Below are 27935 nucleotides of genomic sequence, written 5' to 3' on the forward strand. Positions count from 1 at the left end.
CCCCTAATTAACAAATACAATAACCTACTCTCTCATGTTACTGTGGCACTTGTTGGCAGGGATTTGGCTAGAAGCCACATTAAAATTGCAGATAAGACAGTAGAGCCACAGAGTGTGTTCGTGTGGGAGAAACCCTACTTCGCTCTGTTTTTATCTCAGCCAAGAAGAGAGATGGTATTGATCCATCCGGAATGGTACTTTCTGTAATTGTCACTGTTACTGTCACTAACTTGCATTTGTTATACGCTACTGTGTGTGTGTGTGTGTGTGTGTTCCCCCATCCATCTGTCCATTCAGATGACCTATTTTCTTAGCTTAGTTGACAGTGCCTACAGAGAAGAAATCACTTCTCCAAACTTGGTGGTCCCTCCAGTGGCCTGTGTTCCCAGATGGGCCTGAGCACATGTTAGATAGGTTGACTTTTACTCTGTAGACCAGGAGGTATGGGGCTTGTGCCCTGACCATGAGGCTTGCATCCCTTCACTTACTCTTCTTCCCTCTTTGCGTGCCTGTTTAACATGCTTTCACCTTTTTCATTACAGCCAATCTGTGGTAAGCTTCTGGAAAAGGTAACGCGGGTATGAAGACCTGAAGGCAGGGTCCAGAGGCCTATTTTCACTAGGAGTAGATTTGTACCTCCTCTCTTCCAGTTTTTACCCATGAATCATGCTACCAGGAAACGGTGTCTTCTCACTGCCCCATCTGCTTCCTTGTAAAACTCTGGCCCGATGGCTGTGAACACCTGTGTGTGTCAGCCTTTTTCCCTCCATGTTGGAGGTGGGAAGCAGAACCGAAAATCCTGGGCAAGAGCAGGCCTGGCCCCAGCCGCATTCCTCAGATGTTCTTTTCCTTTGAACCACTCTGCCTATAGCAGAGGAGCCCAGTCTTGGCTCTGGGTGGTGTTTTATTCACAGGCATAGCAACACCTGTTTGCCAAAGGTGGGGCCTCTAGACTGGGGCATTCTTTTGCCCATACAGGGGAGCTTTGCATGTGCAGGTAACAGACGCGATAAGAATGCAGGGATAAGGTTTGGCTGGGGTAGATTATTCAATAAACTACATTCCTTGGGTACTTGTTATTGAGTGTAACTTGCCATTTTTCTCCTTCTCAGCAGAGATATCAGGTACTTTATATTCGTTTCTGCTGTGACCAGCTAAACAAGAAATGGACTAAAGATATAAATGGGAATTAGATTTGTTCTGGTATTTCAGATGCAGCTGTGTAACTAGATAATTTTATAGAAGGGATGCGTGTGTGTGTGTGTGTGTGTGAAAAAAAAAAATCCATATCCTCCAGGGAACAGAGCTAGCAGTTGCTGGAGATGAAAAATGCCTTTAGTCTTCCATTTAATTTTTCGTCTGGGTATTCTAAGTCCTGAAATATCAAATGTTAGCCTCACCTCAAACATTGGCCTTTGTAAAAACATAGGCCCTTTTTAACTTGTTTCATAGTGAATGTCGTGTTCTTGTTATCCGTGAGGTATTACTGCTTTATTTTTATTATAAAATATGATTTTGAATATGCCTTTCCCAGTGCAAAATGGGGTAAGCGAAAGAGAAGGGAATGGGGTTTGTGAGTACTTCCCAGGTGGAGGACTGGTCTTACATTCTGAATTGCCCTTGTCCAGAAATCCAGAGGGGTACCACTCCAGGCCCTGGCCTGAGATCAGTGATGGTACAGGAAACCTACAACATCCTCCAGCCGGTAGTCTCCTTGGTTGAAGAGTTGGCTGAAGGTGATGGTAGAATTAGTTTTCAAAATTTCCTCTGTGAGGAGTTTAAATCCTAGCTGCTCAGACAGCGTGGCTGTCTTCCCAACATTTCACTTTACTAAACATTTCTCAGTTACAGAAGAACTCTGTGAAGTTGGTTCCGTTATCGTGTCAAAATCTTAGGCTCGGGGACTCAGAAAGTAGCAGAGCCAGATTCCTAGATCCCAAGTCAGTTTTTAAGCACCTTTCTTCCTCTAAACCCTGACCCAAATGCTCTGTGGGTGGTGCTCTGGGAGGAAACAGGGGAATGATCCAAGCCCTGATCTCCAGGAGCCCATAAGGTCCTAAGGAAGCGCTGCTGACTGCTTCCAGCTGCCCAGGCTGTGGGTCTTGTGTGCAAGGTGCTGCTGGGGAGAAAGGGAGATGTTCTGGAAGGGGTGGCAGGAGCTAGCAGTGGCACAGAGATGTGTTCTCATAGTGGGGCTTGTTGAAAATTGTTTTTTTTTTTTTCGGGAGGGCAGGGGAAGAAGGTTTCTGGTAATTCTGTTTTCTGTTTTTGACTGGATTCATGGTGGTATGTTTGATTAGTTGGTTGAGCTTTCTGGTACATGGGGAATTTCCCTTTGAATAAGGGATGGGTTTTTGAGAATACACTTAGGCAGGCTTTGGGAGAAAGGACAGTGGTAAGTAGGTAGTAAGAGGGTGGGAGGCTCTCTGGGCATTATACAGTAGAGGGGAGGCAGAAAAAGAATGCCCACAAGACTGGGAGAAGTTGGCAGGAGGCTGGTTGGAAGAGACGGTGGGTGGGCCAGAGAGGTGAGACAGATCACATAAGCTTCAGCTCCAGGGAGCGTAAATGCACTGGCATAATTTGGAGCCTGCATCTCTATCTGGCCACACCAGCGGAAGAGGATTATTTTAGTAAAATTATTTTGGTTTTCTATAAAGAAACACTCAGGAGAAATTGGCTGTGGTCGTCCAGCTGTTGTGCAGATGAAGGAAAGGCAGATCTGGAAAAGGCAGAAAATTTGACAAAAACAGTTTATATGTGAAGCCTTGAATTCTGTCCCTCCCTGTTCCCACCCCTTCTTGCCCAGCTCTTGGGTTGGTTTTTCAAGTTCTTGAATGTGTACACACCCCATCACATCTTAGCCTGTTGGCCATCCTCTCCCAGGCATTGCAGTCTTGCTAATGTTTAGATGTTCAGGAAATGAACACTCCATAGTTTACCCTTTGAAACTTGCTGTAATGCAGGGAAAATGTTTGTCTTTTTTCTTCTCTCTCTTTCTCATTTATTTTTAACCTCTCAGACTTTATAAAACCTCTTGGAACAAACGTTCGTTGGCTTAATCTCACCCCTTAGTGCTCCCATTCATATGCTACATGCTAAATCATACAGGATCTTAGTGTAGAGGTCCTTCCCGTATGAGAAAAGAACAAAACCCACTCACAACAAGAGAACCCTCAGAGTAGAAATTCTGTGAGAATTAGCAGAAAACATGCCTATTCCTGACCCCAACTAAGTGTTGGAGAAGTCCCTATGGAGGCTTGCTTGGGTTTTAGGTATCTTGAAGCCATTTAGCAAGTTTAAGGTTTTTCTGAAAAACTTACAAACCATTAGTAAGCTGATATTAAACTCAAAGTACATGGGATAAGTAGGGGTAAACTTGGTCAGTCTGGGGCCCAGGTGTGGCTCTGCCATTCATCAGCTGTAGGGCCCTGCGCAAGGCATGGTATGTCTCTGAATCTCATTTGCCTTGTCTGCAAAATGGACACAATACCTACCTCATAGGTTTAGTCGGTTGAGAAAATGTATGTGAAAGCATTTTCTAAATTACAAAGTGCTGTAGTAATGTGATACTGTGATTATGGCCAATCGTTTATATGGAGATGGATGATAATTGGGACTACAACAATAGTCTCCAAGAGAGGGGAGATTACTTATCACTAATAAACACATTTAGTATCAGAAGAAATTTGTTTTGACTGTAGACTCCAACCTGTTTGATCTCTAGGTGAGGACTAAGGCCCAGCAAGGGTTAGACACACATGCAATTACTCTGCTTCTCTGTGGCACTCAGGAGGTGGGGTGAACTGGAGTACTCTGGCCTGGGTTCTTTCAGCACACCCCAGCACTTCTAATTTGTGCTGTATGCAAATAACCACGGGGACTTGGTTTTGCCATTCTGGCACCACGAGGATGATAGATACACGTTGCTTGGCCTTCAGTTGCTTTGATCCCATAGCTGACTGTGCCGGTCCATTGTGGCCACCTTTCACTATGCCTTGGGGTCTTGGTGCAGCTGGAAGGCAGGCACAACTGCTTCTCAGAGTTGGCCACGTGTGTTGATATTCCCTGGCCTGGGTGAGAGACACTAGTTTTTTAGATGAGAAAAGATAGAGGGGATGCTGAAATCACAGGGTCTGTTTCTGCAGAAAGCGTGGTTGACTACTGAGCATTCCGAAAACTATCTTGCCTCCCCTTCATGTTCCCTTCCACATGCTGTGTGTTTTTGCCATAGGTGTCGTCTTCAGGGTTCTTCTTAGAGCACTACTGATAAACTGTGGGTAGGACCTCTGGCCTCTTGCTTTCTTAAGTTAGACTTGGGTAAATTCCTTTAAATTTCTTCTTTTCCTCACAATGTCCCTGTCCTTTCCTTTTTGCCTCTGAAAGTAAAGGTATCTGCTCTTGGCTAAGGCTGAGCCCTATACCTTTGAGCCCTTTTCCCCACCGGCCTTTTCCTTCCTACACCAACTCAGGGGTGAAACCTGTGCACAGAGGATGAGCTCAGCTGGACCCTGGCCCAGAGCCCCTTCCCCTGCTCCTTCCACTCCCATTCCTTCCACCACCTCTACCTTCGTGCTCTTCTCTTTGCTTCTCATTCTCTCATTCCCTGTAACCTTGTTTAAGCTTTTATTACTCCACTGACCTCTTCATTCACATACTAGATCACATCTTCTCTGACTTCTTGTTCCTCCTTCTTTTTGCAACCTGTGATGCCATCGTACCCCCCCCCCCCTTTTTAAGTATCTCTTTCTTCTCTTGGAGTGTCATTCCATAGCTCTTTGGTATCTCCAATGTTTTTTCTTCTTCCTCACAGACCCTGGCCTTCCCCAGGGCTCTCTGCACAGCCACTTGCCTCTTACCTACCTTCCCAGGTTTAAGCCCACAGCAGTCTCTCTCACTGCATGGGACTCTATTCTCAGCCTTGATCTCCTGCTCCACCTCCTTGGCGACTTCTGGTGTTGCCGCCCCTCAGTATTGCAGGTAACTCAAATTCAGTGTATCCAAAAAGAAATGTTCAATCCTTCCCTACGCCCCACAGCCAGTTCTAAACAGCCCAGAGTCTTCTGCAACCATAGCCTTTGAACCTCCCACCCACGGACAGTTGGTTACCAGAGTCCTGTGGATTAACTCTTGCATCAGTCCATTCCTTTTTGTTCCTATTGCCTCACACTGACTAGTCCTTTGACCCAGAGAATGCCAGTCACCACCCGAGTGACCTTGCTGCTTGCATTCTCTCTCTTTCTGCCCATCCTGGCTGAGCACTGCCACATTAATCTTCCCTAGAGCCCAACCCAGACCCCATCCTCCTTTGCCCGAAAAGTCTCCTGTGGTTTCCAGCCCAGGCTTAGTTCCCTCAGGGCTACCCTCCTGCCTGACAGTCCCTTATGCTCCAGTCAAACCGCAGCACTCGCTGGTACTGTTCCTGGGACAGTCCTGTTGGTGCCTTTACTTGTATTGCTTCCCAACCACTCCTCACTAGGAGAGGAGGCTTTGCCCTTTCCCAGCCTGTTGATACTCTACCTGTGTTTCAAGGTTTGGTCACAATGCCAGTCCCTCCTGGATTGTTTCTCCCTGTCTTCCTAGAGTAGTGTCTCCCTAGGCAGTAGTGTCTCCCTTACCCTCTGAACTCTTAAAGCTTCCTTCCTTACCCTGTTTCTCTGCTGTCTTTTTGCATACTCGTCCCATCTCCTCTGGCCAGGAACTCTCCCGGTCATCTCTGAATCCTCCCCTGGGCAGTGTGCCTTGCGCACAGTTGGCGTCCAGTAAATACTGAATGGAATAAGGAGTGAGTGTGCCTGGCCTTCCTTTACCTCCTCCCCACTGTTGAGTTGGAGGTGGTCAGATGAGTCATTAGGGTTGTGACCTCTTCTTCCCCGGCCCCATCACACCAAATAGATTCCCACTTATCACCTTCTGTCCCTGCAGGGTTATTAAATCGTGCCCTAGCCTCAAAATCTTTCTTTCCAATACTTGGCATGTGTTCACTTTGCCTGGCTTGTTCTGAGTCTGCTCTTTATTATTGAGTGTGGCTATACTACTCCCGGCCTCTACCCCCATCACCTAGTACGTAACCTAGCTAATTAGAAAGCTTATTTCACCTACTTCCCCATACCACAGGGAGCTGAAAGGGAGACTCCAAGAGTGGTGACTCATACTCTATTCACTAAGTGGCTTAAAGATTAAAAATAAAGCATTGTAAATTGGCAAGCACTTTGCAGTCTCATTGTCTCGGCCCACAGCTGGACTCTTAGAGACTTAACGCTTCATATTTAATAGTGAAGTATATTTAATATTAATATAGAATATTTAATAGTGAAGAAGGCCTGTTAAGATCTTAATTAAGAAAATTCTCCATTTTACTTTTTTGTTTTTTAAGATTTTATTTATTTGACAGTGAGAGAGAGAGAGAGAGAGAGCACAAGCAGGGGGAGTAGAGGGAGAGGGAGAAGCTGGCTCCCCATGGAGCAATGCAAGGTTCCATCCCAGGACCTAATCCTAAGCCAAAGGCTGACACTTAACTGACCGAGCCACCCGGGTGCCCCTCCATTCTACTTTCTGTGGCTTTGATGTGATATGTGAGGGAAAATACGCAAGAGGTGTATTTTTCAAAATACACTCCTAATTTTGAAAGGTATGATGGTTGTCAGGGTATTTTCACATCATTCCTTCATTGACCTTGTAGAGGTAGGTATTAATTATCCCTGACACTGAAGGTTTAGAAGGAATCCAGGGTTTCTTCTAAGGTCATAGATGATTAAGAGCCTTGGCCAGGACTAGAAACTCAGGTCTTGGGAATCCTAGTCCAGTGCTTCTTCCAGTAACCCCACATTTTGCTATATTCCTATCTGTCAGCATTGTGAATTGCAGCTGTGGGCGGTTAAAAAGGCTTTAGAAATTACATCCTGGATACTGAGAAATGTCTTCAAATCCAGGACCTCGCTTTACAGAGCTAAAGGTGGACACTGGGTGTATTTAAAAGCCTGTCCAGTAGATGTTAGGAATGGGAGTTGTTCAGCTGAGCAGCTAGGCTAGTCCTTAGGGTTTAACTCCGGCTTGGGACAGGATGCAGTTGCTTGAATTACAAGTGCCCTGGGGCCTAAAGTAATCCTGCAGGGAAGGCCCACCTCTTCGATGCAGTTTGGAATCCCTTAGGAACGAAATTACCTTCTTCAGTGAGTATTGCTGCAGGGGCTCCATGTGGAAAAGCCAAAATGTGTGATTTGTTGTCTGCCTGTAGTTAGTTGCAGGGGTGGGGCGGGGGGGGGAAGGAAGTGGGAATTAAAAACTAGGGTCAGTTATTTCCCCCCAGATACATTCTGATCACTGTTCTTTGTCGAGGACTTTTAATTTAATTTTATTTTGGTTGAGACTGATGGGAGAAAACTAAAAGAGGGCTTTAACATCTTGGAGGAAGGAAGCAAAAGTTTCAGGGGCCTCGTTTTACAAATCACAGTAGGATCGGAGGGGTCGTTTCTGTTCGGTCGCCTCCCCCGTGCGTTCGGGAGCCCCTGGGCGCGCGCGGGGACCCCCGCGGGGTTTACCTGCCTGCGCACCTTTCTCCCACAATGCCTTGCAAATCCGCGCTCGGGCCGGCGCAGCCTGGAGCTCGTGAGCGAGGCCCGGCCCGCGCTGCCGGCCTCCCGCCGCCGGCCTCCCGCCCAGCGCGCCGCGATGGCCGCGCGAGTCGGCGGGAGGGAGCGCTCCGAGCGCCGAGCGTGCACCTCCCCGGCCGCGGCCCCGCGCGCTGCCCGCCGCCCCCGCCCCGCCCGGCCGCCCAGGTGCGCCTGCCCCCGGGGCCGCGTTGCCCGCAGACGCCGCGCGGGGGATGCGCTGCCCGGCCGGTCCGCCGCCGTTGCGTGTGATCGTAATCGGAGACTTTCCGTTACAGGAGGCTCCCAACAAAAGATTGTAATTGCGGCAGCTTTGTTTGGGAAGTGGCCCGGCGGCGGGCGCGTCCTGGGCCCGGCCGGGGTGGGCGGCTGCGGCCGCGCCGGGCGCCCGGGGGCGGGGTGGGGGCGGGGGCGGCCTCCCCCGCGCCCCCCGCGCCCCCCCGCGCCCCTCCGCGTGGTACGGCCTGCGCGTCCCCTACAATGCTGTTATGCTAATCAGGTGACATCACCGCCCGGCGCACGCAGAGTGGCTCCCGATTAAATTACAAACCGGCGGCCGCCGCGGGCAGCCGGGAGGAGGTGTGTGTGCTGCTCCCGCGAGCTCCCGGGCGCGGCGACCGGGGCACGCTCGGGATTGGCCATATTTTAAAATATTTTTAAAGTAGGACTTGCACCTCCTTCCCTCCCTCCCTCCCCCCTCCCTCCGCCCTCCCGCCCCTCCTCGGTAATTTATTTTAAGCTTCTAGTCGGGAGCCACAAAAGGAAGGAAAGCAACGAGGAAGGAATTAGACCCCGGAGCGGTGACTCCTGGCCGGGCTAAGGTGGACTCTCCTGCAGCCGCCTCGCTCGCTATCAGGTCCGTCTGCTGGACTTTCAGACCGGAATGGGGCTTGCCTGAGGTCCAGCCCTTTGCGCCGGGGCCGGGAGCCGAGGCGTGCGGAAGCCAAGGCGCTGCGAGTTGCATGGGGGTTGGAGGGGGCCGCAGCGGGAGCTCCACGGTGCAGCCCGCCGGGGCGTTACGCGGGGCATAATGGAACTGCAGAGGACGTCCAGCATCTCGGGGCCGCTGTCGCCGGCGTACACGGGGCAGGTGCCTTACAACTACAACCAGCTGGAAGGGAGATTCAAGCAGCTTCAAGGTAAGCCCCCGCCTCCCAGAGGCCGGGCCTGCCCTGCGGCTGTGCCTACGGGGGTTCCGAGATTTTATTTGTGCCATATGGTACGTGACCCTAATGAAGACGGGCCGCCGCACGCCCGGCCCTGAAGCCTCTGGTTGGCTGCGAGCACCCCATTCACTCCTTAAAGGAGACAGTTTCTCACTCAACTCTAGAAAAGCCACCATTTGGAGTCTCTTTCCCCCTCTCCCTCTCTCCTCCCTCCCTCTCTCCTCCCTCCCTCTCTCTCTCTCTCTCTCTCTCTCTCTCTCTCATCCTTTTGCTTCTCTTGGTTGTCAGGTATCATCTGCTACCCGCTGAGCACCTATTTTCTGGCCTCCTAGCTATCCTTGCAGCTCAGTGGATCAATGGTAATAGACCTATTAGTATGCAGACATTTAATTCTGGGTCACCTCTATCTCCCAGCCCCCCCCCAGCCTCTTACCTCTGGGAATCCTAAAGGTGTAAAGTGCACTGCTCAACACCCAGTCCTGTAGAACAATAGCAAAGGGGAGGAGGGAGTGGTCTTTTTGTTCTTAAGCCTTGGGTAAATTACAGTTTTGATTCCGAAGCCTAATTTTAACTCTTTTGATGTATTGTGTTGGGGAGAGCCTTCCCATCAATTTAGTAGTCTATGTAATTTATAATGAAAGCCAGTTATTGTCATTCCATTGCTATGGGTTGGATTAGTTGGATCAATTACAGGTTTCTTGGCGTCTATATTAGTCTCCAATAATTGAATGAATCCAGTATTTTACCGCATATATTTTTATAGAAAGCAGGATCCTGTGTACAGCAGCGTGTGGGATGATGGGCCTGTAGCCCACCGCTGCGGTGGCCTCTGCAGCCCTTCGCTGTCCCTGCCCAACCAGAAGGCCTGGCTGGCGGTTTCTCAGAGCTTATACATGAAAAAGGACTCATAACTGAAAACAGAACTCCTTCCGTTTGGAAGCCCCTGGAATCGGTTGTAGGCCAGGAATGGCTCTAACTAACACTGTGAAACAGTGGCCTTTGCACACTCTGTGTTTCTTATTTGAACTCTTCTCAGAGCCACAAACGCTGTTCCTGCGAGGAGGAGGAAGGAAGGAAGCAGCTCAGTCCTAGATTGTTTTCATTGGGAAGGGGAGAGAGGATATATTTCATTCACAGGTTTATTTGTCTTGTGAAATAGTTGACAGTAATGACACTTGTCTGGAAAACAAGAGGCAGAACAGGACGTGATTTTAAACATTTGCTAGTCTATGCTGCATTCTGGGGCAGTTAGCAGAAGCTCCATTCCCTCCAGGGAATGGTTATGTGTCTTTGCTTCATTCCCCCTTGAGCTCTTTGAAGGTGGAATTTGCTTTTTGGAAAAACTTGGAGGGGGGTGGGGGGTAGAGGCAGTTTGCAAATGGGAAAGAGTAATGGTATTTTGTCTGTTGTTCTTCTGGGTCCATGCTGGAAGCCCCATTAGTTTTAGGTTTTGAGAATTCAGTGTACCTCTAGTAAGCATGTCTAAGTCTCTCTGCTTCACTGTGTCATACTGTGGAGGATGAGGCACCCGATGGTGGATCCTTGATCAGAAAACCTATTACCAACATCCAGTTAGCCCACTCCTTGTAGTAAGATAAAATGCAAAGCCAGGGGGAAGATTTAAGGTGTGGGGAGCAGTGTACTCATAGTCCCACCCATAACAAAAGGCTGTTATCTGAAAGCTTTGAGGATGGTTGTAAAACTGCTACCCCAAAAGGGTGGAGTTTACACACAGGAAATGTCTTAAACTGTCTTCTCTGGATAGAGGAAAATTAAAAAAAAAAAAAATCACCATGTGCCCCTGATATTTTTACCTCCTTACTGTTTGTCAAGGAAATCCCTTCTAAAGAGGTAGACTTCACATTTTGTGTGGTGGCTTTTCTTTTTTTTTTTTTTTTAATGACTTTTGCTCCTTCATGTAGCCCAGATAACTTTCTTATTTCTAAACATTGTGGTTTAGGAGTTACACAAGTTTAGTGTTGGTATTTCTGTAACAGAAAACCACCCGTGTTAAGGAACTGAGAAAGGGTGAATTAACTTTCAAGTATGGTGGATCCCAAGAGAATTACAAACATGGCTTGCCCCATAGTAACAACAAATGGAACTGATGGCATTTTAAGCAACTTTAGGAAAATTTTTGCTAACACCTTTTCCCATCCCTACCCCCAGCTTGTGTTTGTTCTTCAAATTGTCACAACTTTGATAATACATAGATTATATCATATAATTTAATTTTATACATGCCTCCAAAGTAACCCCTCCCCTCCTTATTTTAATCTTGAGTATCATCCTTCCTAGCACTTAAAACCCAGTATTGGAAACTGGTCCTTTCAAATGATTTTTTTAAATGCCTGTTATACGAATTCATTCATTTAGCGTCTCTGCCTGAAAGTACCGTGATTTTGTGGGAGCTATTTCTCCATTTTTGCTGTTTTCAGATATTTTCACAAATCCTAAAAATTTCAAGAGGGACCAGGGGATGAGATTTGATGTTCTAGCTAAGGGAAGTATGATATTAAAATGTGTTTGGTCTACTAGGATGGTAAGCAAATAAGTAAACTTATTTACACTCTGATTTAGGGGACTGAGTGTGGTGTGATGTCTTTCATACTTAGTACTCCTGGCATAAGACAAGAGACAGGACCTTCAGCCTCTGGTGGCTTCAGACGTTAACCACCAACACCCAGCACACCTAACAGACACACCCAAAGTGCAGGCTCACTCTCTCTTTCAAATTGTTCATCTGCAAAATTAAGTTACCACCTTTTTCAGAGCCTGTTTTTGTATCTTCAAAGTTGGATTAGTTTTTTCTTTTTTAAATAAAAGAGAAATGCGGAAACAAAAACTTAGCCTCACGGGTTTAGAAAAACGTTTGTAGTAACAGGTTGATAATACCTTTTCTCCAGTTTCAAATCAGCCAGCTTAATTCTTTATAGCAGAATATTGCTGCTCTTGTACTCAGAAACTTTTGCTTGTGCCTAAGGTGTTAAGTTAAAATCCAACCTCCTTAACTTGGCGGTGGACCCTCCCCCATAGGGCCCCACCCCAACTGCTTCCTATTCTGGCACTTACATTCCAATCTTACCTTCCAGGTAGGCAGGCTTACAGCTCTTCATAAAACCAAGCCCAGGGTTTTTGGCTTCATCCATTTGCCTTCTGCCTCAAATGCCCCACTCATCCATTTACCCATTGAAATCATTCCTGTAGATTTGTAAGTTGCTCATATTCCAGTTATTCCATAAAGCTTCTTGTCTCCTCTTTTGGGGTTGATGGGGAAAAAGATTTAATTGAGTGCTTACCATGTACCAGACATGTTAGTAGGAGCTTTGTATGTGGTATATTGCCTTCATAACACACCTGTGAGATTTTAAAGATGAGAAGACAAATAGCTTGACCAGGGGTTGCAGGCATTATTGATCTCAGGCAGCACACATTGTTGTTCTCTAACCTTCTTCTCCTAGACTTTTAGATATTAATGTTATTTTATTTCTGCAATAATGACAATAATAATGATAATAACAGTAATGAGGTTATATTGTGAAATAGGCACCCAAACCTGATTCCTCTTTCCTGTCTGCCTGCTTCCCAGAGAGCACTGATTCTCTTGGCCCTGGCAGTGGAGTTGTAATGAAGACAGGATCTAGTTGAAAAGCATCAAAATGAACTTCTTCTGCCACCTTTGCAGCCTAACCCTGGCATCTAGCACCTTATACTTCTGGAGAAGGTTCTTTTTCTTAGCGTTTCGGCTCCATGAACTTGTCCCTTCGTCCAGAAAGTGTTATGGGGTAGTCAGTCTTTAGTGGGACGTAGGAGATTACAGAGGAATTTAGTACATGCTCTCTCAGAGTTGCCTTGTTCCATTTTTTAGGGGGTGAGGATGGGGTCCTGGTTTCTTAGGGGAAAAATATTGCTGGTCTTATGCCCACAAATTGTGAAGAAAATTTATTTTCAAGTTTTTAAGAACTTGCCAGTTTGTTAGGGTACCTAGATGTTTGTCTTGCATAATGTCTTAAACCTTACAGAAATAAGATTGCCGAGCTTACACTTCCTTCTTGTCATGAAGAAAATTTAAAGGTTTTAGATATAAAGTATTAGCCTTCAAATATTTCCGACTGACAGTGAAATGAGTTGGTGACAAATGAGAACTCTCTTGGCGGGGTGGGGGCCAAGATTTAAAAGAACATTTTTGGGTTTAACGAAAACATAAAAGATTGGCTTTTTGCTCTGGATACCTGCCAATAGTATAGCTATTCTAAGGCCAGATAACTTTGTGCGACAATTCACCAATTAAAAAAAATATATATCTTTTGCCAGAGTTTCAGCTCAAAATTTGGAAGTTTTTAACAGATTTATGAATTAGAATCCTTTTTGAATGATGTAGTAATAATTACTATTAATATGTACAGCACTTTAATATGTATGATCTTGCGTAATTAACTAAATGAGATTATTCAAAGTACCCAGTGTGGGATCTAGTACTTAATAAGTTCTAAGTAAGTGTGCATTTATTATAATAATATTTCTTTGGGGTAGATATTCTTATTTCGTATAGGTAGATAGGCAGATCATTTGATTCAAATCAATTGGTGTGAAGCTACATCTTCAGAATCCAGGTTTTCTGGTTCCACATTTGAAGGGTCCAGGACCACAAAGTGGGTTAGGTATTAGCCACATCACCCTTTCCTAGATATCATGAATACGTTCTTGTGGCATGGAAAATTAACGAGCTCAGATTTCTGGACATGTGCTCTCAGTTTTTGGTGGGCCAGGAACTCTGATGATCAAGGGAATACTGATTCCTTTAGCTTAAGTTCACTGACTGGGATCTCCATTAGAAGGACTGTTGGAGGCCAGCTAGGAAGAAGAGGAGGTGATCGATAACTCCCTTTGAGGAAAAGAGACCATTTTTCTTACAAATTGAATGACCTGACTGCTCAGGAAGTTTTCTGATGACTCTACTCTTCTCCCCTCTTCATATGCCTAGGGCCTCCACTGCGTCTATGTCTCTTTTAGTCTCTTTAGTGTCTTACCCCTCCCCTCCCCACCCCCACAACAACTGGGCCTAAAGCTGGGCCCTGATTAGAGCTGTCTTCTGTGTAAAAAGTTTTGGGAGTTGACTCTAGCTGACCTTCCTATCTCCAGCTCCTGCTACTCCTTCCTCAATAGCACTCAGGATCCCCTAAACCTACCCTGCATTTTCCTGCCCTTGAGAGGCTGTTCTCAAGGTTTCTTGCACTGGGAGTTATTTCTTTAGTCAGGATTATTACTTTTGAGTTCCAGTTTAGATGCCACTTAGTTCTGAGTGTTCCCACAAAGAGGGGAGGTCAGAATCTCTGCTTGGGTTCCCTTCCTGCAAGATTTAAAGTTTTAAGTTCTTGTTCATTTTGTCATTTTCACATAACTGCTTTTGGGTGCAGTTTATCTACCTTTTTGTTTTTTCTACATTTCACAGAGTTTTAGGGGCATAAAGACAAATGCCTGATGTAACCTGTTTTACACATAGCAGTTACCAAGTCTGTTAAAGAGTAAATAAATGAAACTGTTATTATGGACGTCTTTATTGCAGTGGTTCTCAAAAGGAGGTCCCCAGACCAGCATCGATGTGATCTGGGAACTTGCTAGTAATATAATTTCTCAGGCCAGACTTCTGAAACTCTGGGGTGGGGCCCAGCAGTTGGTGTTTTTATAGCCTGCCAGGTGGCTCTGATGCACACTTAAGTTTGAGAAATCCTCCCTTATTGGGTCATTCCTACAATCTTTGTGATTTAGCGATGGGGAGGAACCAACTGCGTGGATCGCTCCTAAATGGGACCAGATATTATATCTGATTTACTGAACAATGAAGAGTCGTGAAGAAGTATGTTTAGAATAAAATAGTTTAGTAGTGGAAAGGCATTTAATGAGTCAGGAATGGCCCCTGTCCCCCTAAATTAGAGAAGCCATTTAACATCTGCAGGCCTCAACCACCTCATCTGCCAGAGGCACCAGTTGTCTGTAGCAGTTCCCCACTGAGTTGATGTGAAGACCTATCCAGAAAGATCCAAGCTTAAAAAAAAATTAAAAGATCATAATATCTACAGGTTGTGCCAACAGTTCATAAGGCATCTCAGTTCCACTTAGGTTTGTAGTAAAGAATCTGTTGCATTTCACTTGAAAAACAGAAATCCCAGTAACTTGGTATCTGGAAGGGAGGCCAGTGGGGAGGCCTCCTGGATATCTGAAGATCAGGTCTGCTTCCCTTACTGAATACCTTGCAGATTTACCTGCCAGGGTTGCATTGAACAACAGATGCCATAATCTATATGATGTTTCTTTGAAAGCATCCACGTACTATTTAAAATGTCAAGTGTGGTTAATGTTTTCATCATATTTTCTTTTTTTTTTCATCATATTTTCTTTTAAAAAAGAAAACTACTATATATGAACAAACTCCTAAGAAGTCCAGTATGGCACAGCAATTTAAATATGGACTTCAGGGTTCGTTTTCCTCTCTTCTGGAACATGACACAAATAGTGACAGAGCTTCAGGTTTTCAGTTAACCATAGCTTCACAGGCATAACATCTATTTAAAGTGGAATCACACTTGTGCATGTAAGTCAGGTAGATCTCAGCCTTTTTTCGTTCTTGGTGTCTTTTCTCCCTCTTGCCTGGCAAGTTTCAATCAATTTTTAGGCCCCCAGTTATGAAAAACTAATAACAGATGAAATAAATGATAAGGGAATAGTAAGCATTTTTTCTACCTTCAGTAACCTTTGCTAGATTGGCTTAATTAAAACCCTGACAGGGTACCTGGGTGGCTCGGTTAAACGTCCGTTAAACGTCAGCTGGGGTCATGATCTCAGGGTCCTGGGATTGAGGCCTGCATCAGGCTCCCTGCTCAGCAGGGAGTCTGTTTCTCCCTCTGCTCGCTCTCTCTCAAAAAAAAAAAAAAAGAAATTCTGGCAATTGTTAAACCAGTTCATGGGTGCGCAAAGGACTTGCCATTTAAAAGCTCAGTAGTTGGTCACTAAACTGGGCAACTTCAGAGCAAGAAAAATCTAAGAAATACAATGATACAAATGATTCTTAAAAATGGATTGCATTTTTATTAACAAAAATTCGTTGATTGCCTGCTTTTCGATGGGAACTATCCTATGGTTAGGAAGTGTATGAGAAGGTGTATTTCAGGAATGCTGGAAATGCTGGTTGGGCTTACTGAGGAATAGAAGTAAGTGGACAAAAAAAACTTATTCCAGGTTTTAGGGACCCAAGGTAGAGAACCATGAGGTGTGGGACCAGGGTAGGAAAATGGAGCAGGTTCAGGAAAGTGGAGCAGGTTCAGAGTGGCCAGAGTTTATAGAGTGCAGAGTGACAAAGGGCAGGTCGGAGGGGTACTAGAAGGATAATTGAAAAGCCAGAGGATACGTGATCCTGTAAATCAGGTTAAGTCGGTGGAAAGCCACTGAAGGATTTTAGATAGGAGAGTGATATGTTCTGACTTTTCTTTTTTCCTCTGAAGAAAGGTGAGTCTGACGGCTTAGTATGATGATTGCTTTAGAGGGTAGTGGTCAAGAAAGAGTCTGGAGACCAGTTGGGAGGCTCTTGGGTTTGTAGGGTGAGAAACTTAGAAACAGCATAGACCCCTCAAGTTCTGAACTGCAAGGTTAGAACCTGGTTCCTTAGAACCTGGTTACTTAGTGTGGCCTACAGATGATCTGAGAGTTTGTTAGAAATCTCAAGTGCATCCCAGATCTACTGAGTCAGAATTTCATTGTAACATGATCCCCAGGTGGTTTGTATGGATATTAAAGTGTTAGAAGTGCTGCCTTGGAATAGTCTCTTCTTGCCTCCTTACCCTTATGAGCAGAGAGGGAAGTAGTCCCAGAAGAGTTAGGACGTTCCTGAGGTTTAAAGTTTATGTGTTTTATAGGAAGTATGCATTAAAGGTAAGATTTTCATGTTTTTTTTTTCTTTTAGGTAAACTAGAGCATTTTAAAGTAACTATAAAAGTAATCTTGCATCTAAATGTATAATAGTTAATTAAAGAAAGTTTAGTATTACCCTAGATTACAGGGCTTTAAAAGCCTGGTTGGTTAATTCCTAGCTTTGTAAGTCTTTGTAGAATTTGGCTGGGATTTTCCTATTTACTAATCCTGCAGTTTTTGAAATTGGTGTGGTTAAGAAAAGCACAGTTTCTTTTCATTTACCCATTTGGTATTAATGGAGAACTACAAAATTCCCTGGGTTCGTTTTCTTTACATTCTTTCAGAATTTCAGCTCGGTGTTCTGGGAAGTAGAGTCTTGCTAAGTCCATACCTGCTTTATGACTTCAACCTTTTATATACTTCTAAGTTGGTTTTTTTTTTTTTTTTTTTTTTTTTTTTAGAGCTGAAATACACCCCTCCTCCGCCCATGCTCCATCTTAGTAAAATTATCCTATATTAAACCAATGTTACTCTTCTTGCCTTTGATTAGACTTGAGACCGCTTTCAAACTCACCCATGCCTTCAGGTATGGCTGTAAAAGTGGATTTAAAATACACTAAATAGCTGTTACTTGATAAGTGCTCATTTCCTGTGAGTCCACAGGTGAAGCTTTAAAATTAGTGGGTATTGATTAGGTAGGAGAGAAAAAGCACTTGCTGAAACTTGTTGGCAGGAAGTTTTTGCCACTTAAAGAAGAAAGAAAAGGGATGGGGGAGATAAGTTACTTCTCTTTTCCTCTAGCACCACTCCAGAACCTTCCTGAGGCAAAGGCCACAAGTAATGAAAGTAGTAGGAGTTAGGAGGCCATTCCGATGATGTTCTTACCACAGCAGGATTGATGGTCATTAATGGACAAAGTTAAATTTCTAGCTTTTCTTTATGTTACTCCAAAATTCTTTTTATATAATAATTATTTCATAGTCAAATTATGATACCTTTAAAGGAGAGAATAGTTTAAGATCCTGCAATCCCAGGGGCGCCTGGGTGGCGCAGTTGGTTAAGCATCCAGCTCTTGGTTTGGGCTCAGGTTGGATTAAGCCCAGAGCAGACATGGAGTCTCCTGGAGGCTGTCTCCCTCTGCCTCCTCCAGGTGCTCTCCGTCTCTAAAATAAAATCTTTAAAAAAAAAAACAAAACAAAAAAAAAAAAAACAACTGCATTCTGAGCAAATTCTTACTTTTCAATAGTTCTTATCTGTATGCATTATATAATTTAACAGTATTAGAATATTGAGTCCAACTTTTGGTGTTTTGTTTCTGTTTTTTACTTAACATTATATCATAAACTTTCGTATTTGGTTATTTCTGTGCCTCTTGCCGAATACTGCCAAATTGCTTTTCAAATCAGAGCAGGTTTTTTTTTTGTTTTGTTTTGTTTTTTTACTAATCTGAGCCTGTTCACTTATTTTGTGATTAGGTTAATACTTTTATGAAGGAAGATTGTCCTAAGAATAAGTCAGTTTTGGGGTGCCTGGGTGGCTTAGTTGGTTAAAAGCATCAGACTCTCGATCTCAGGGCCATGAGTTCAAGCCCCATGTTGGGTACCGCACTGGGTGTGGAGTCTACTTAAAAATAAAAATAAAATAATTTAAAAAAAAGAGTAAGAGAGGTTCTCCATGGAAACTGTCTGGGACATGGGCCCTCAGTAATCAGTGGCAGCCATTATTACAGGTCCTGGTCAAATGGCAAAGCAGGGCCCAACAGGGGCCAGTCTTTTGGACATAAGTTGGATATCTTACCCCACCCAAACCCTGAAACCTGTTCTGGGTGTGGTTTCCTTTAGCATGTTAGAAAAGTGTTTGGTTTGCCTGAAAATGCACCCAACTGAAACACCCCCTTTTGTGTTTCTCTTTAGAAAGTAGACAAGGCTGACGGCAGTCATTTGAGTCTGATAACTTTTGATGTAGGTTCAAGGTCGCAGTGGTATGGCTCTCTTAAGTTCATAAAAAGCATCTAAGGCAGTTACATCTGGAGCCAGAGCATCCAGCGCTTTGTCAGAGAGAACTACTGTAGCCAAAGTAATATTAACCACCCTCCATAGATTGGTGAATGCCTCTACTGTGTGTGCTTTTGAAAGGCCTTTCTTAGCCTTTCTCTCTCTCCTCCAACCTTGTTTTCAAGAGGCATAGGGCCTTTAAGTGGCAAATCCAGTAATCACAGTAGCATAGAGACACACAGGCCAGCCTATATTTGGCTTCACAAAGGCCTTGTGAAAGATCTGGCCTTAAAGTCTCTTTTACTGCTGAAATGATGCAAGTGGAAAGTTAATTTGAGGATCACTGAGGCACGCTTTATTCATGAAGAATGTGAGCAAAACATAAAAAGTCTGCAGGCTCTGTTCTTCTCTGGTGGTAAGGAAATTACATAGGCTGGGTCATTATTTGGGTGAATTTTACCCCCACCCCCCACGGAGTGTAATTGTGATGGAATTTTAGAGTGAGAGCTGTCGCGTAAGTACAGGCTAGTTGGAGTGTGTGTATGTTTGGCCAGAAATCCTTATACAAACCATAGGCCTTATTTTGGTGGCATCCATGACGTGCAGAGAGTGGCCTTGGCGTATTGAATTAGTTTTTTTTTTTTTAAGAGAAACTTTGAAGATCTATTTTAATGTATATGAAGTCTTTGAAGGTCTGCTTAGTCTGTTTGAACTGTTAAATCCCAATGAGTCTCTCTAGATCTCTGGTGTGAATGTATAGGAGTTGAGAGGTGAGTAGAGTCTAGTGCAGTGTGTTTCTGATGCTTGAAAATGGTGCCCTGATTTCTATTGAAGGAGACGTTTATTCCTGCAGAGGTTTAAACGACTCACTATAAAAACTTCAGTCTTGCAGTGCTAGAGGGAGATTATGCTTTATCTGCGAACAACTGCCAAGCAGATGAAATCCCAGCTGCACAGTCTGTGGTGGAGACTGGGTGGGAGTGGCCGGGGGAGCAGAGGAGGAAAGTGATCAGACCCTGGCAGTGGTGGTGGCCTGGTGCACAGGGGCTGCTGAGGGCTGTTGGGAGGCGGTGTTCAGCGTTGGGACATTTTATCTCTCAGAAACACAGCGTGGTGGAAAGCACCTGGACCGTGGAGTCACATAAGCCAGCATTCAGATCCTGACTTCACCAGTGACCTGCCTGGACCCCGTTTTCTTGATCTGTTAAAAACTGGGAAACATAAGTAGCCCTTGGGGTGGCTGTAAATCCGAAATTAGTACACCGTATTGATTGACAAATTCATCCTAGTTTTAGCCGTGGCTGTTCCTTCTGAGCACTCTCCCCATGTCCCAGGCAAGCTGAATGGTGGTGGGTCACCATAGTTATATATGAAAGTACCCATGGCTGAGTACGGAAGACACACCGCCTGTGTGTGTTTGCTCATCCCTGTTATGCCTTCCTAGTGCTTGGCGTGTGAATAATGAGTGAATGGAGTGATGAAGGCAGTAACATATATATATATAGTTGTTTTAAAGTGAGTTAGTCACTCTTCCTCCCTGTGGCCTCTCCTCCCCTGAGAAAACAGTGGCCTCAGCCACATAATAAATAATGTGTTGAATGAAAGAGTGAATCACATGGTAATGGTTTTGACTCTATGATGTGGCTAATAAACTAGAACTTCAGGAACGGCTTATGTGTGTCAATTTTTTTGATAAAATGAAATTTTGATAAGATTCTAGGGACATCCCTCATGTAGTCCCTGTGGTCTGCAGGATGCTGGGGAATTGAACTTTGGTGAGGAGAAAAGAAGGAAGCCTGTGGTTCTTGGAGAGATACTCAAGTTAATTAGACATCAGGTTGTCTCTTCTTGCTGCTGTTTTTACTTTTTCCCTTTGAGATGGAGCAAGAGTAGTTGACCCAGGAGGTTAGGGTCATACTAATGTAATCCAGGTACCTAGCTAGAGAGGTAAAAGTGTACCCTGTGAAACTGAAATCCGTTCTCTGGGTGTGGTAGCCATTCATTCAGGTTTTTGTATTGTGTGACTGTAAATGAAGGCAACTTTTCTAACTGCAAATATGTCTTTGCTCACAGTGATACAGCATGAGTAATGTTTTTCTAGAAGCCAGGCAGTTAATAATACTCTAAGCAAACAGAGGCAGGGCCTCAGAAATGTAGATACCAGATTAATGTGCAAGCGTGGCCTTTTAAACTGTTGAAGAAATAGCCACGAGAAACTAGTTTTGGCCAAAGAATTGCTTCCTAGCCCTCAGTGGCTTCCAGTTCCCTCCCCTCTCTCCTTGGGGGGGGGGGGGGGGGGGACTAAAAAAAAAAAAAGTTGGTTTCCTTCTGCAAATATATATGATTTCAGTTTTGACACAGGAGGTTATTTTTTCATTTGAGCACAAGGAAGCAATTTTTAAAAGTCCTGCTCATTCAGCATTGGGCCTGACTGTAGCCAAGCTTGACTGGGAGTTCTTGGCCACAGACCCACATACAGCAGCCCTTATCAAGGTAGTAAATTCAGTTGGCTTTTTGGGAAAGGGAGGGGCACTGGAGCACCAGCCTGCTGGGTAGGGCTCTGGAGCTGGCTGCATTAGGGACTCTGTGCTACCTACCCTACAGTCAGATGGGAGGGCGGGTCCAGATCTCATCTTCACCATTGTTATCCAGTGATTCTGAAGTGACCTTTCTTACCTCATTTTCCTGTGAGCTCATAGTTGTCTGCAGGCATAAGTTATGTCATGGATTCTTGCTCAATTTTTCTTTGATAAGGAGCAACTCTTGCTCACCAGTTGTTTTTGGAAGAAGAAGCTGAGGTACAGGTCATTCAGTGATTTAGCAGTTGATTTGTGATCTCCTCTCTTTATTCCCCCTCCCCAATGGGAATTTACAACATAACTTATTTGCTAAGGTCTTGTGCATTAAAAACCAACAAACAAAACTCCTGTTGGAGTGGGAGACCATGATCTAGAATAATTATTGGCATTACCAAACTACTCTGTTCAATGTTAAGCCTTATGGAGGACTTCTCTGTAGCCTGTTGCTAGGCACTGGGGGTACAACTTCCATACCTGTTCTCAAGAGGCTCACAAACAAGTCAAGAGATAGGAAAACAGATACAGTTTTTGGAATAAGATTTGAGTGGGTGAACATGCAGAAGAGGGTGCTTTATACACCTGCAAAAGAGAGAATACCTGTCCTGCCCTCCTTATTCATCCAGAGTTGCTTTGAGAATCAGTTACAATAATGTGTGTGAGCACTCTGTGAAAAAAAAAAACAAATTCGTAATCTAAGAAATTTTTGTTCAGGGAACAAATGGCAAGACTTTCTGTTCTCAGTTTCACTCAGTGTCCACTGATGAAGGAAACACACCTTTTCAGTAACACTTGCCTGTATTTGTTAAATACTTTTATACCTGACTCTGTACCATTTATTAGACGTATTACTTCATTGCAGGCACAAGAATGCTAGAGGTAGGCATAGATGTTATCTCTGTTTACAGATGAGGAAAGCAAGGCTTGGAGAGATGAGGTAACTTGCTCAGTGTCACTGAGGAGGGAGCAGTGGGCCTGGCCATCATACCTCACTGTGTGTTCACGGAGTCCCATTCCACTCTGCTTCTGTGGAGATAGTTATCTTCCTAGGAGGACCTGGGCGTGGCTAGGTATGGAGGGAGCGGTTGGACCACGTCTAGCAGCAGCCTACATGGTTTCTTGAGTGTGCTTTGAAGCAGCTTCCTCAGTCCTAGCTCCTCAGAAAGCATCCTCCCCTGTGGGTGTGGGACTTATGATGTGGTTTCCTTTCCCCTGCCTCTGGAGGTCGGCTTTTCTCCACAGGGTCAGGAAGTCCATGGGTGGCTGATAATGTGGGGTGCTGGAGTCACTCGTGCCCGCCCTGTGTTCAGGATAGGTCACGCTTGTGTCACCATGTGGTAGGCCAGTGGTGCTGTGAAGGCCTGAGCAATGCAGTGTGGTTTGGAATCGGAGGTCACACCCTTGCCACCACATTGCTCATGAGTCCAATATACCTGTGATGTAAGAATTCAAGCACAAGCTTCTTTCTCCTGCACTGAATATAACGTTAAAACAGGGCAAAGGGCATTAGTGGGCTCATGAGCACATGGCTCATCCAGCATGAGCCATGTGCTTTCATATATGTATTATTTATCCTTTCAGTAGCCTTCTGAAGTAGGTAGTGTCATATCTGCCCTAAGGATTGAGGAACTTGAGGATCACAAAGGTGAAATGAGGTGGCATGGTCACTTAGCCAGCAAGTGACAAATGAGTGACTTTGCAAAATTCTGTGGCAAGAGGGGGCCATTTTCAACATTTCTTTGAACTTGAAGTATGTGTTTTTTCTGTATAGGAGAGGCAGATGGCATAGCATAGGTGTCTATCAGAACATGGGTAGATTTTACTGACTTTAATTTCATTTAAATTTTGTTTAAAGTACATGTATTTATTTAATTCTTATTAGGGATTCAGCCAGATTGATAGGTGTTTTATGGTGTCACATTTAACCAACAAATTGAATATGCACATTAAAAATGAAAAGCTCACCAATCCGGTTTCTTAAGTATCAATTTCTGATAAAACTGCTTGCCACCGATGAGTAAATCCTTCCATTAATAACAATCTGCTAATTTGCTTATCGTTGATATTGCAAGGGGCATAACATCGGGAGGGGTAATGCTTCTGCTTACCTTGAAGGTCAGAGCTGACATCCATCCACATTTGATAAAATCGCTTAGGGTACTTGGGAAGATGTTGAGCCATGTAATAGCCCAAATTCAGGTGATACTAAGCCTTGATCTATCAGGATCTTTTTAAATACATGCACGTAGGTAGGACCCAGTGCTAGTACTTTGAGGACTCTGGATTTTGAGTTAGAGGTTAAAAAAACAACAACAAAAACCTGCAGCCAGGAATCTCCTGTGATGCAGTGATGTGGTGACTGACAGTCCAACTGCGACAGCTCATCTCTTAAGGTATCAGGGAGACTCATTTGAATCTGTCTGCAAACCTCTGAAACAAAAGGAAAGGGGAAAATACGTTTCCATACTTTTGGCAAACCGAGTCCCAGCATGCCTCTGTTTAGGCAGTCATGCAAACCTTGTCCTTCTTCCTTTCTCCTGTGTGAGACCGGAATTGACCTGTAGCATGAAGGAAACGTATTTGGGTGGGCATTTAGGGCAACTTCCAAAACCTGGTTCAGTTTAAGTTATGGTGGCGGAGTAAGAGGGGAGGCTGCGTAGTGCTGTTGATCTGCATTTTATTTTGGTGTCCCTGAGATCTGCTTCACCTCTCTGTTGCTGCCGTGGCTCAGTGAGTTACTGAAAGCTATAATGTTGATGGGAGGGGAGGTGTGTGTAGGCCCAGGAAGATAGGTGTTGGCTTTAGATGTTGCTTCAGTTTCTTTACTTGGTAAAGAATGAATTGTCATCTAGAACTTGTCCTCAAAACTCAGCTGGCATAACCTGAAAGCCACTTGCTTATAATGTGCTCTAGTTGATGTGCTATTGCAGACTGGCTGTCGGGATAGAGTAGCATGTGCCTGCTAATGAAGAATACATGCTGTGGAGGAAGGCAGGATAAAATTTTAGAACACGCTTATAGCTCTGACGCTTATAGCTCTGACGTTGCTGAAGGAACCATCCAGTCCATCCACCTGTTTAATTGACAATCCAGCAAGCAAGCAAATGTCACAGTGAGCAAGTTAAGATGCTTAACTCTCTAGAAACACCTGTACAAGAGACACCGTCACTGCCTTGAATCACATTCTAAAAGGGAATACTAGGTAGAAAGTGGCAGGTGTTCTAAGATGTGAACATAGGTTGTGAGATGTGAGAGAGACTTTTTTGGAGTTGACATTTGAGCTGCAACTTTAAGACTAATTAGGGAAAATGAGATGGTGAGTGCTTGGGGGGTAGGGATGGGACATGACCAAAGGGAGCTACAGAAATAGGGGTTTGGGGGAATGGTTAGACATCTGCCTACGATGTGATATATATTTTTCCCTTTCATTTCAGTTGTTAATGCTTATTATCAGTAGTTGGGGTTTTGACCTCCTTTTTGTTAGCCAACATCCAGCTAATACTGGTATGGGTACAGAGAATCAGGTGCTTAGCAGCTGATATGGATGAAATGACCTTGCCCAAGTGACATGCATCTCATTTCTCTTACCTGTTAGAAAGGGTTGTTATATCATCATCTGATACAGACATGAAGGCTCCTGCAAATAAATGTATGGAGGGTATTTGTGGTATTACATAGTTTACCCATATAAAACGTGGTAGTACCAGTAATCACTGGTAATTTGATTTCACCAAATGCTCCAGCAAGGCTTTGCTGGGTAGATGCCCACTGCTAAAAAAAAAAAAACAAAAACAAAACACAAAACCCACAAGCGTTTCTGGCTTCTGTGTCCTCTCACAAAGTCAGTCCTGTTGAGAAACTAACAGGCTACTGAGGAGGAGAGCAAAAGAAAAACCATACTTCATTCAGAGAGAAGGAAAAGCAGGTACCTACCTAAACTCCAGCCCGGTGGTGATGGTGGTGTAATAGTGGTAATAGGAATACAGCTAAGGTGCCTGATACTTATTCTCCTGCACTTTTCTAAGTACTTTGCATAATTTGATTCATATGCTTCCTGCAGCATCCCTGTAAGAAAGAGTTATCTCCATTTTGGAAATGGGAAAACTGAGGTACAAGGATCCTCTGCCCAAGGACATTTAGCTACTAAGTAGTAGAGTTGGGATTCCAGCCCAGGCCGCCTGGACTGGACTCAGAATCCCTAACCAATTTGCCATGCTGTCTCTTCAAGAGCATTTCTTTCGTGACGATTAAGGCCCATGCTTTTGTATATCTCAGATCTCAGATCGTTTTGTTAAGGCCTTCACAACCTTGATTTGGTGAAAAGTTGAAATTCCTGACCCAGCTCCAACTGTAAAGATTTGTTGAGACTTTTCACTCTTAATTGTGGTGGGGATAGTGAAGGGCAGCATGGTAAATGCAATGTAAAATTCATGCCTTGCCTAGTCTTGGAAGACTTCCTTCCCTTTTCTTTGAAAAGGTAATTCTGGCAGAGTAAGAGGGACTGAGCTGACCATGCAGACTCCTTGATCCAGACCCTCCCCCCACCCCCTGCCAGTAGTACAGGATATTTGTTACCATGTTACATATTACATACTCAGTACTCTCCACTTCCATTTCAGCAATTTTGGGTTTTTGTTGTTTAGACATTGGGGGGTTTGGTAATGGTGTTTTGTTTTTGTTTTGCCTGGTATTTTGCCAGTGTGTACATTATTTGTAGAGACTTGGAGAGCTTGAAATGAAGGGTAGTAGTGCTAGAGTAGAATTTGGAGTTAAAGATGTGATGTTCACTCCTGTAGCATAGGCTACACAGAAAGTAACCCTGGAGTGCAGTGTTCAGTGGTGATGGTGTTACCTAGGAATGTGGAATTGGGCCAGAACCCACAATCCACATTTAAGTTTACAGGAGTGTGCTGATTTTTCTTAGTTTTAAACATTTTTCAGCAGCTCAAGCATTTGTTGATTTATTTGGTCCAGGTTCCCTTTTATTCTGTGATGTCCATGTGTGAATAAAGTAGATCATTCCGATTTCTGGTTCCACTGCTGCTGTCTAGTAAAAGTAAAGACTTCCAGTTGCTTGTGTTTTGTTTTCAGGCCACCTTTTGATTCTTTTCATACCAGATATAAAAATAGTTCTTAGAAGGAACACCAGTCCATCCTTACTTGTTATACTCTAAAACTAAAACTATAAGCTTGATTTTGTTTTGCTATCCTTTGTGTTGTAAATTTGGTGTTATGAGGAGCAAGAGATTTATGTTTATTCTATATAATTCCCCCCACCCAATTCCAGGAATGATTTAATTTGGCCTAAGCAAGTGTATCTTGATCATTTTAAAAAATGCACGTGTGATGTTTATGCTGCTTGCACAGTCTGGAATCACAAGACTCATGATAGGACTGTTGGGTTGGTGAACGCTGGGTTTGTTCCCTTCTTTGGGTTCTTCTCTATCTAGAAAAAAGTGAATATCTTTCTTTGGAAAACCTGACGGTTGTAGTAATGAAAGGTGCCAAATCACTGCTGCATATCTGTTTTTTTTTTTTTCCTCTAGAAATGTTCTTTTGATGGGGCTATCGAAAAGCCCTCTTATATGACATGACGTATGTGTTGTGAACTCAAATTGTCACTTCTTTTGAGAATACACCTTATTTTATGGAATTATATAGTTCAAGTGATCTCTAACCTTTTCTCTGGGATGCAATATGCTTAAAATGTAGAAGGAGCTATGACAAGCATATACTCAGGATGGATTATAACAGTTTCCATTCATTGTGTGGTACCCTGCAGGTGTAAAGAGTGACACCCGAAGAGAGAATACAGCATCAGATTATCAGCTGCTTTTTTTTTTTTTAGGATTGATTCTGTGGAGATGACAGCAAGTGTGTGGCCTTTATATGGGTAAACTATGTAATACCACAAATCAAAACGTTTTTGAAAACACCTGATCCCCGGTGAGAGTTGCTTCGTGTCTGTATGATAGGAACAGCATAGCACGTAGAGAAATCTTTAGCCCTCTCAATGCCAAAACTGTGCACGGACCAGAACCTCACTTAGCTGGAGCACATGACTGAAGAGTGGGCATATCAGTGAGAATGAGTGTTGAGGTTTGGTCCTGCTTTTGAATTGAGAAGATCTGCTGTGTGAAGTTCTGAAAAGTACCTTTACTGTTGACCTTGGGGTTTAGATAGAATCTAAGTCTTAGAGCTTTGATGAGAATGTAGGAACCGCTTCTAGCCAAATGCATGGACTGAAATGACTGTATTGTTTGTCAGGTCTTGTGAGGAAGTACAGTTTGACAGTGAGGCCCCAAAACTGTAAAAGTAAATAGCCTACAGCAGTTAACTATATTTATTTTGGAGACAGGTTATAAACCCAAATCTCTGTGCTGAACTTGAATGAGTGTTTCCTTTCTCCTCTCCTGGGGTAAAAGCTCCTGATGAGAACTGCTCTCTGGTATTGCTGGGACAAAGCTGTTGTATGACCTTCTTTATGTAAATGACTGGCAGGGGAATATTTTCATTTACTTTAAAGCCATGTATGAAGGTGATTTGCAGGCTGGTCCTGATAGCCTCTGGCCCCTGTGGTGGGAGGGAAGCCAAAGCTGAAAAAATGGAAGCTTTCAAATGGTTAGAGAGAAGCCTTGCATATACCCCCTTTATGACAGTGATGGCTATAAGGCTGTTTTTCTT

The 27935-nt window shown here is 44.1% G+C and overlaps 1 protein-coding gene and 1 non-coding gene across 7 annotated transcripts in view; both read left to right on the forward strand.

Annotated features, from left to right (window-relative positions):
- Positions 1-27935, forward strand: part of SPTBN1 (spectrin beta, non-erythrocytic 1) — a 197656-nt gene that overhangs the window by 80292 nt on the left and 89429 nt on the right. The window contains exon 1 of one of the 6 annotated variants that reach the window (XM_072742175.1): positions 8096-8749. The exons of the other annotated variants lie outside the window; for them this stretch is intronic. Within the exon in view, the coding sequence (XP_072598276.1) occupies positions 8641-8749 (109 nt within the window). The 5' untranslated portion in view covers positions 8096-8640. Of the gene's footprint in view, positions 1-8095; positions 8750-27935 lie in introns of those variants that run through there. 6 annotated transcript variants of the gene reach the window in all.
- Positions 18209-18283, forward strand: TRNAE-CUC (transfer RNA glutamic acid (anticodon CUC)). Its single transcript has one exon. It is a non-coding gene; the product is annotated as a tRNA-Glu (tRNA).

This window comes from Vulpes vulpes, chromosome 16 (assembly GCF_048418805.1).
Source record: "Vulpes vulpes isolate BD-2025 chromosome 16, VulVul3, whole genome shotgun sequence".
NCBI classification, from domain to species: Eukaryota; Metazoa; Chordata; class Mammalia; order Carnivora; family Canidae; genus Vulpes; species Vulpes vulpes.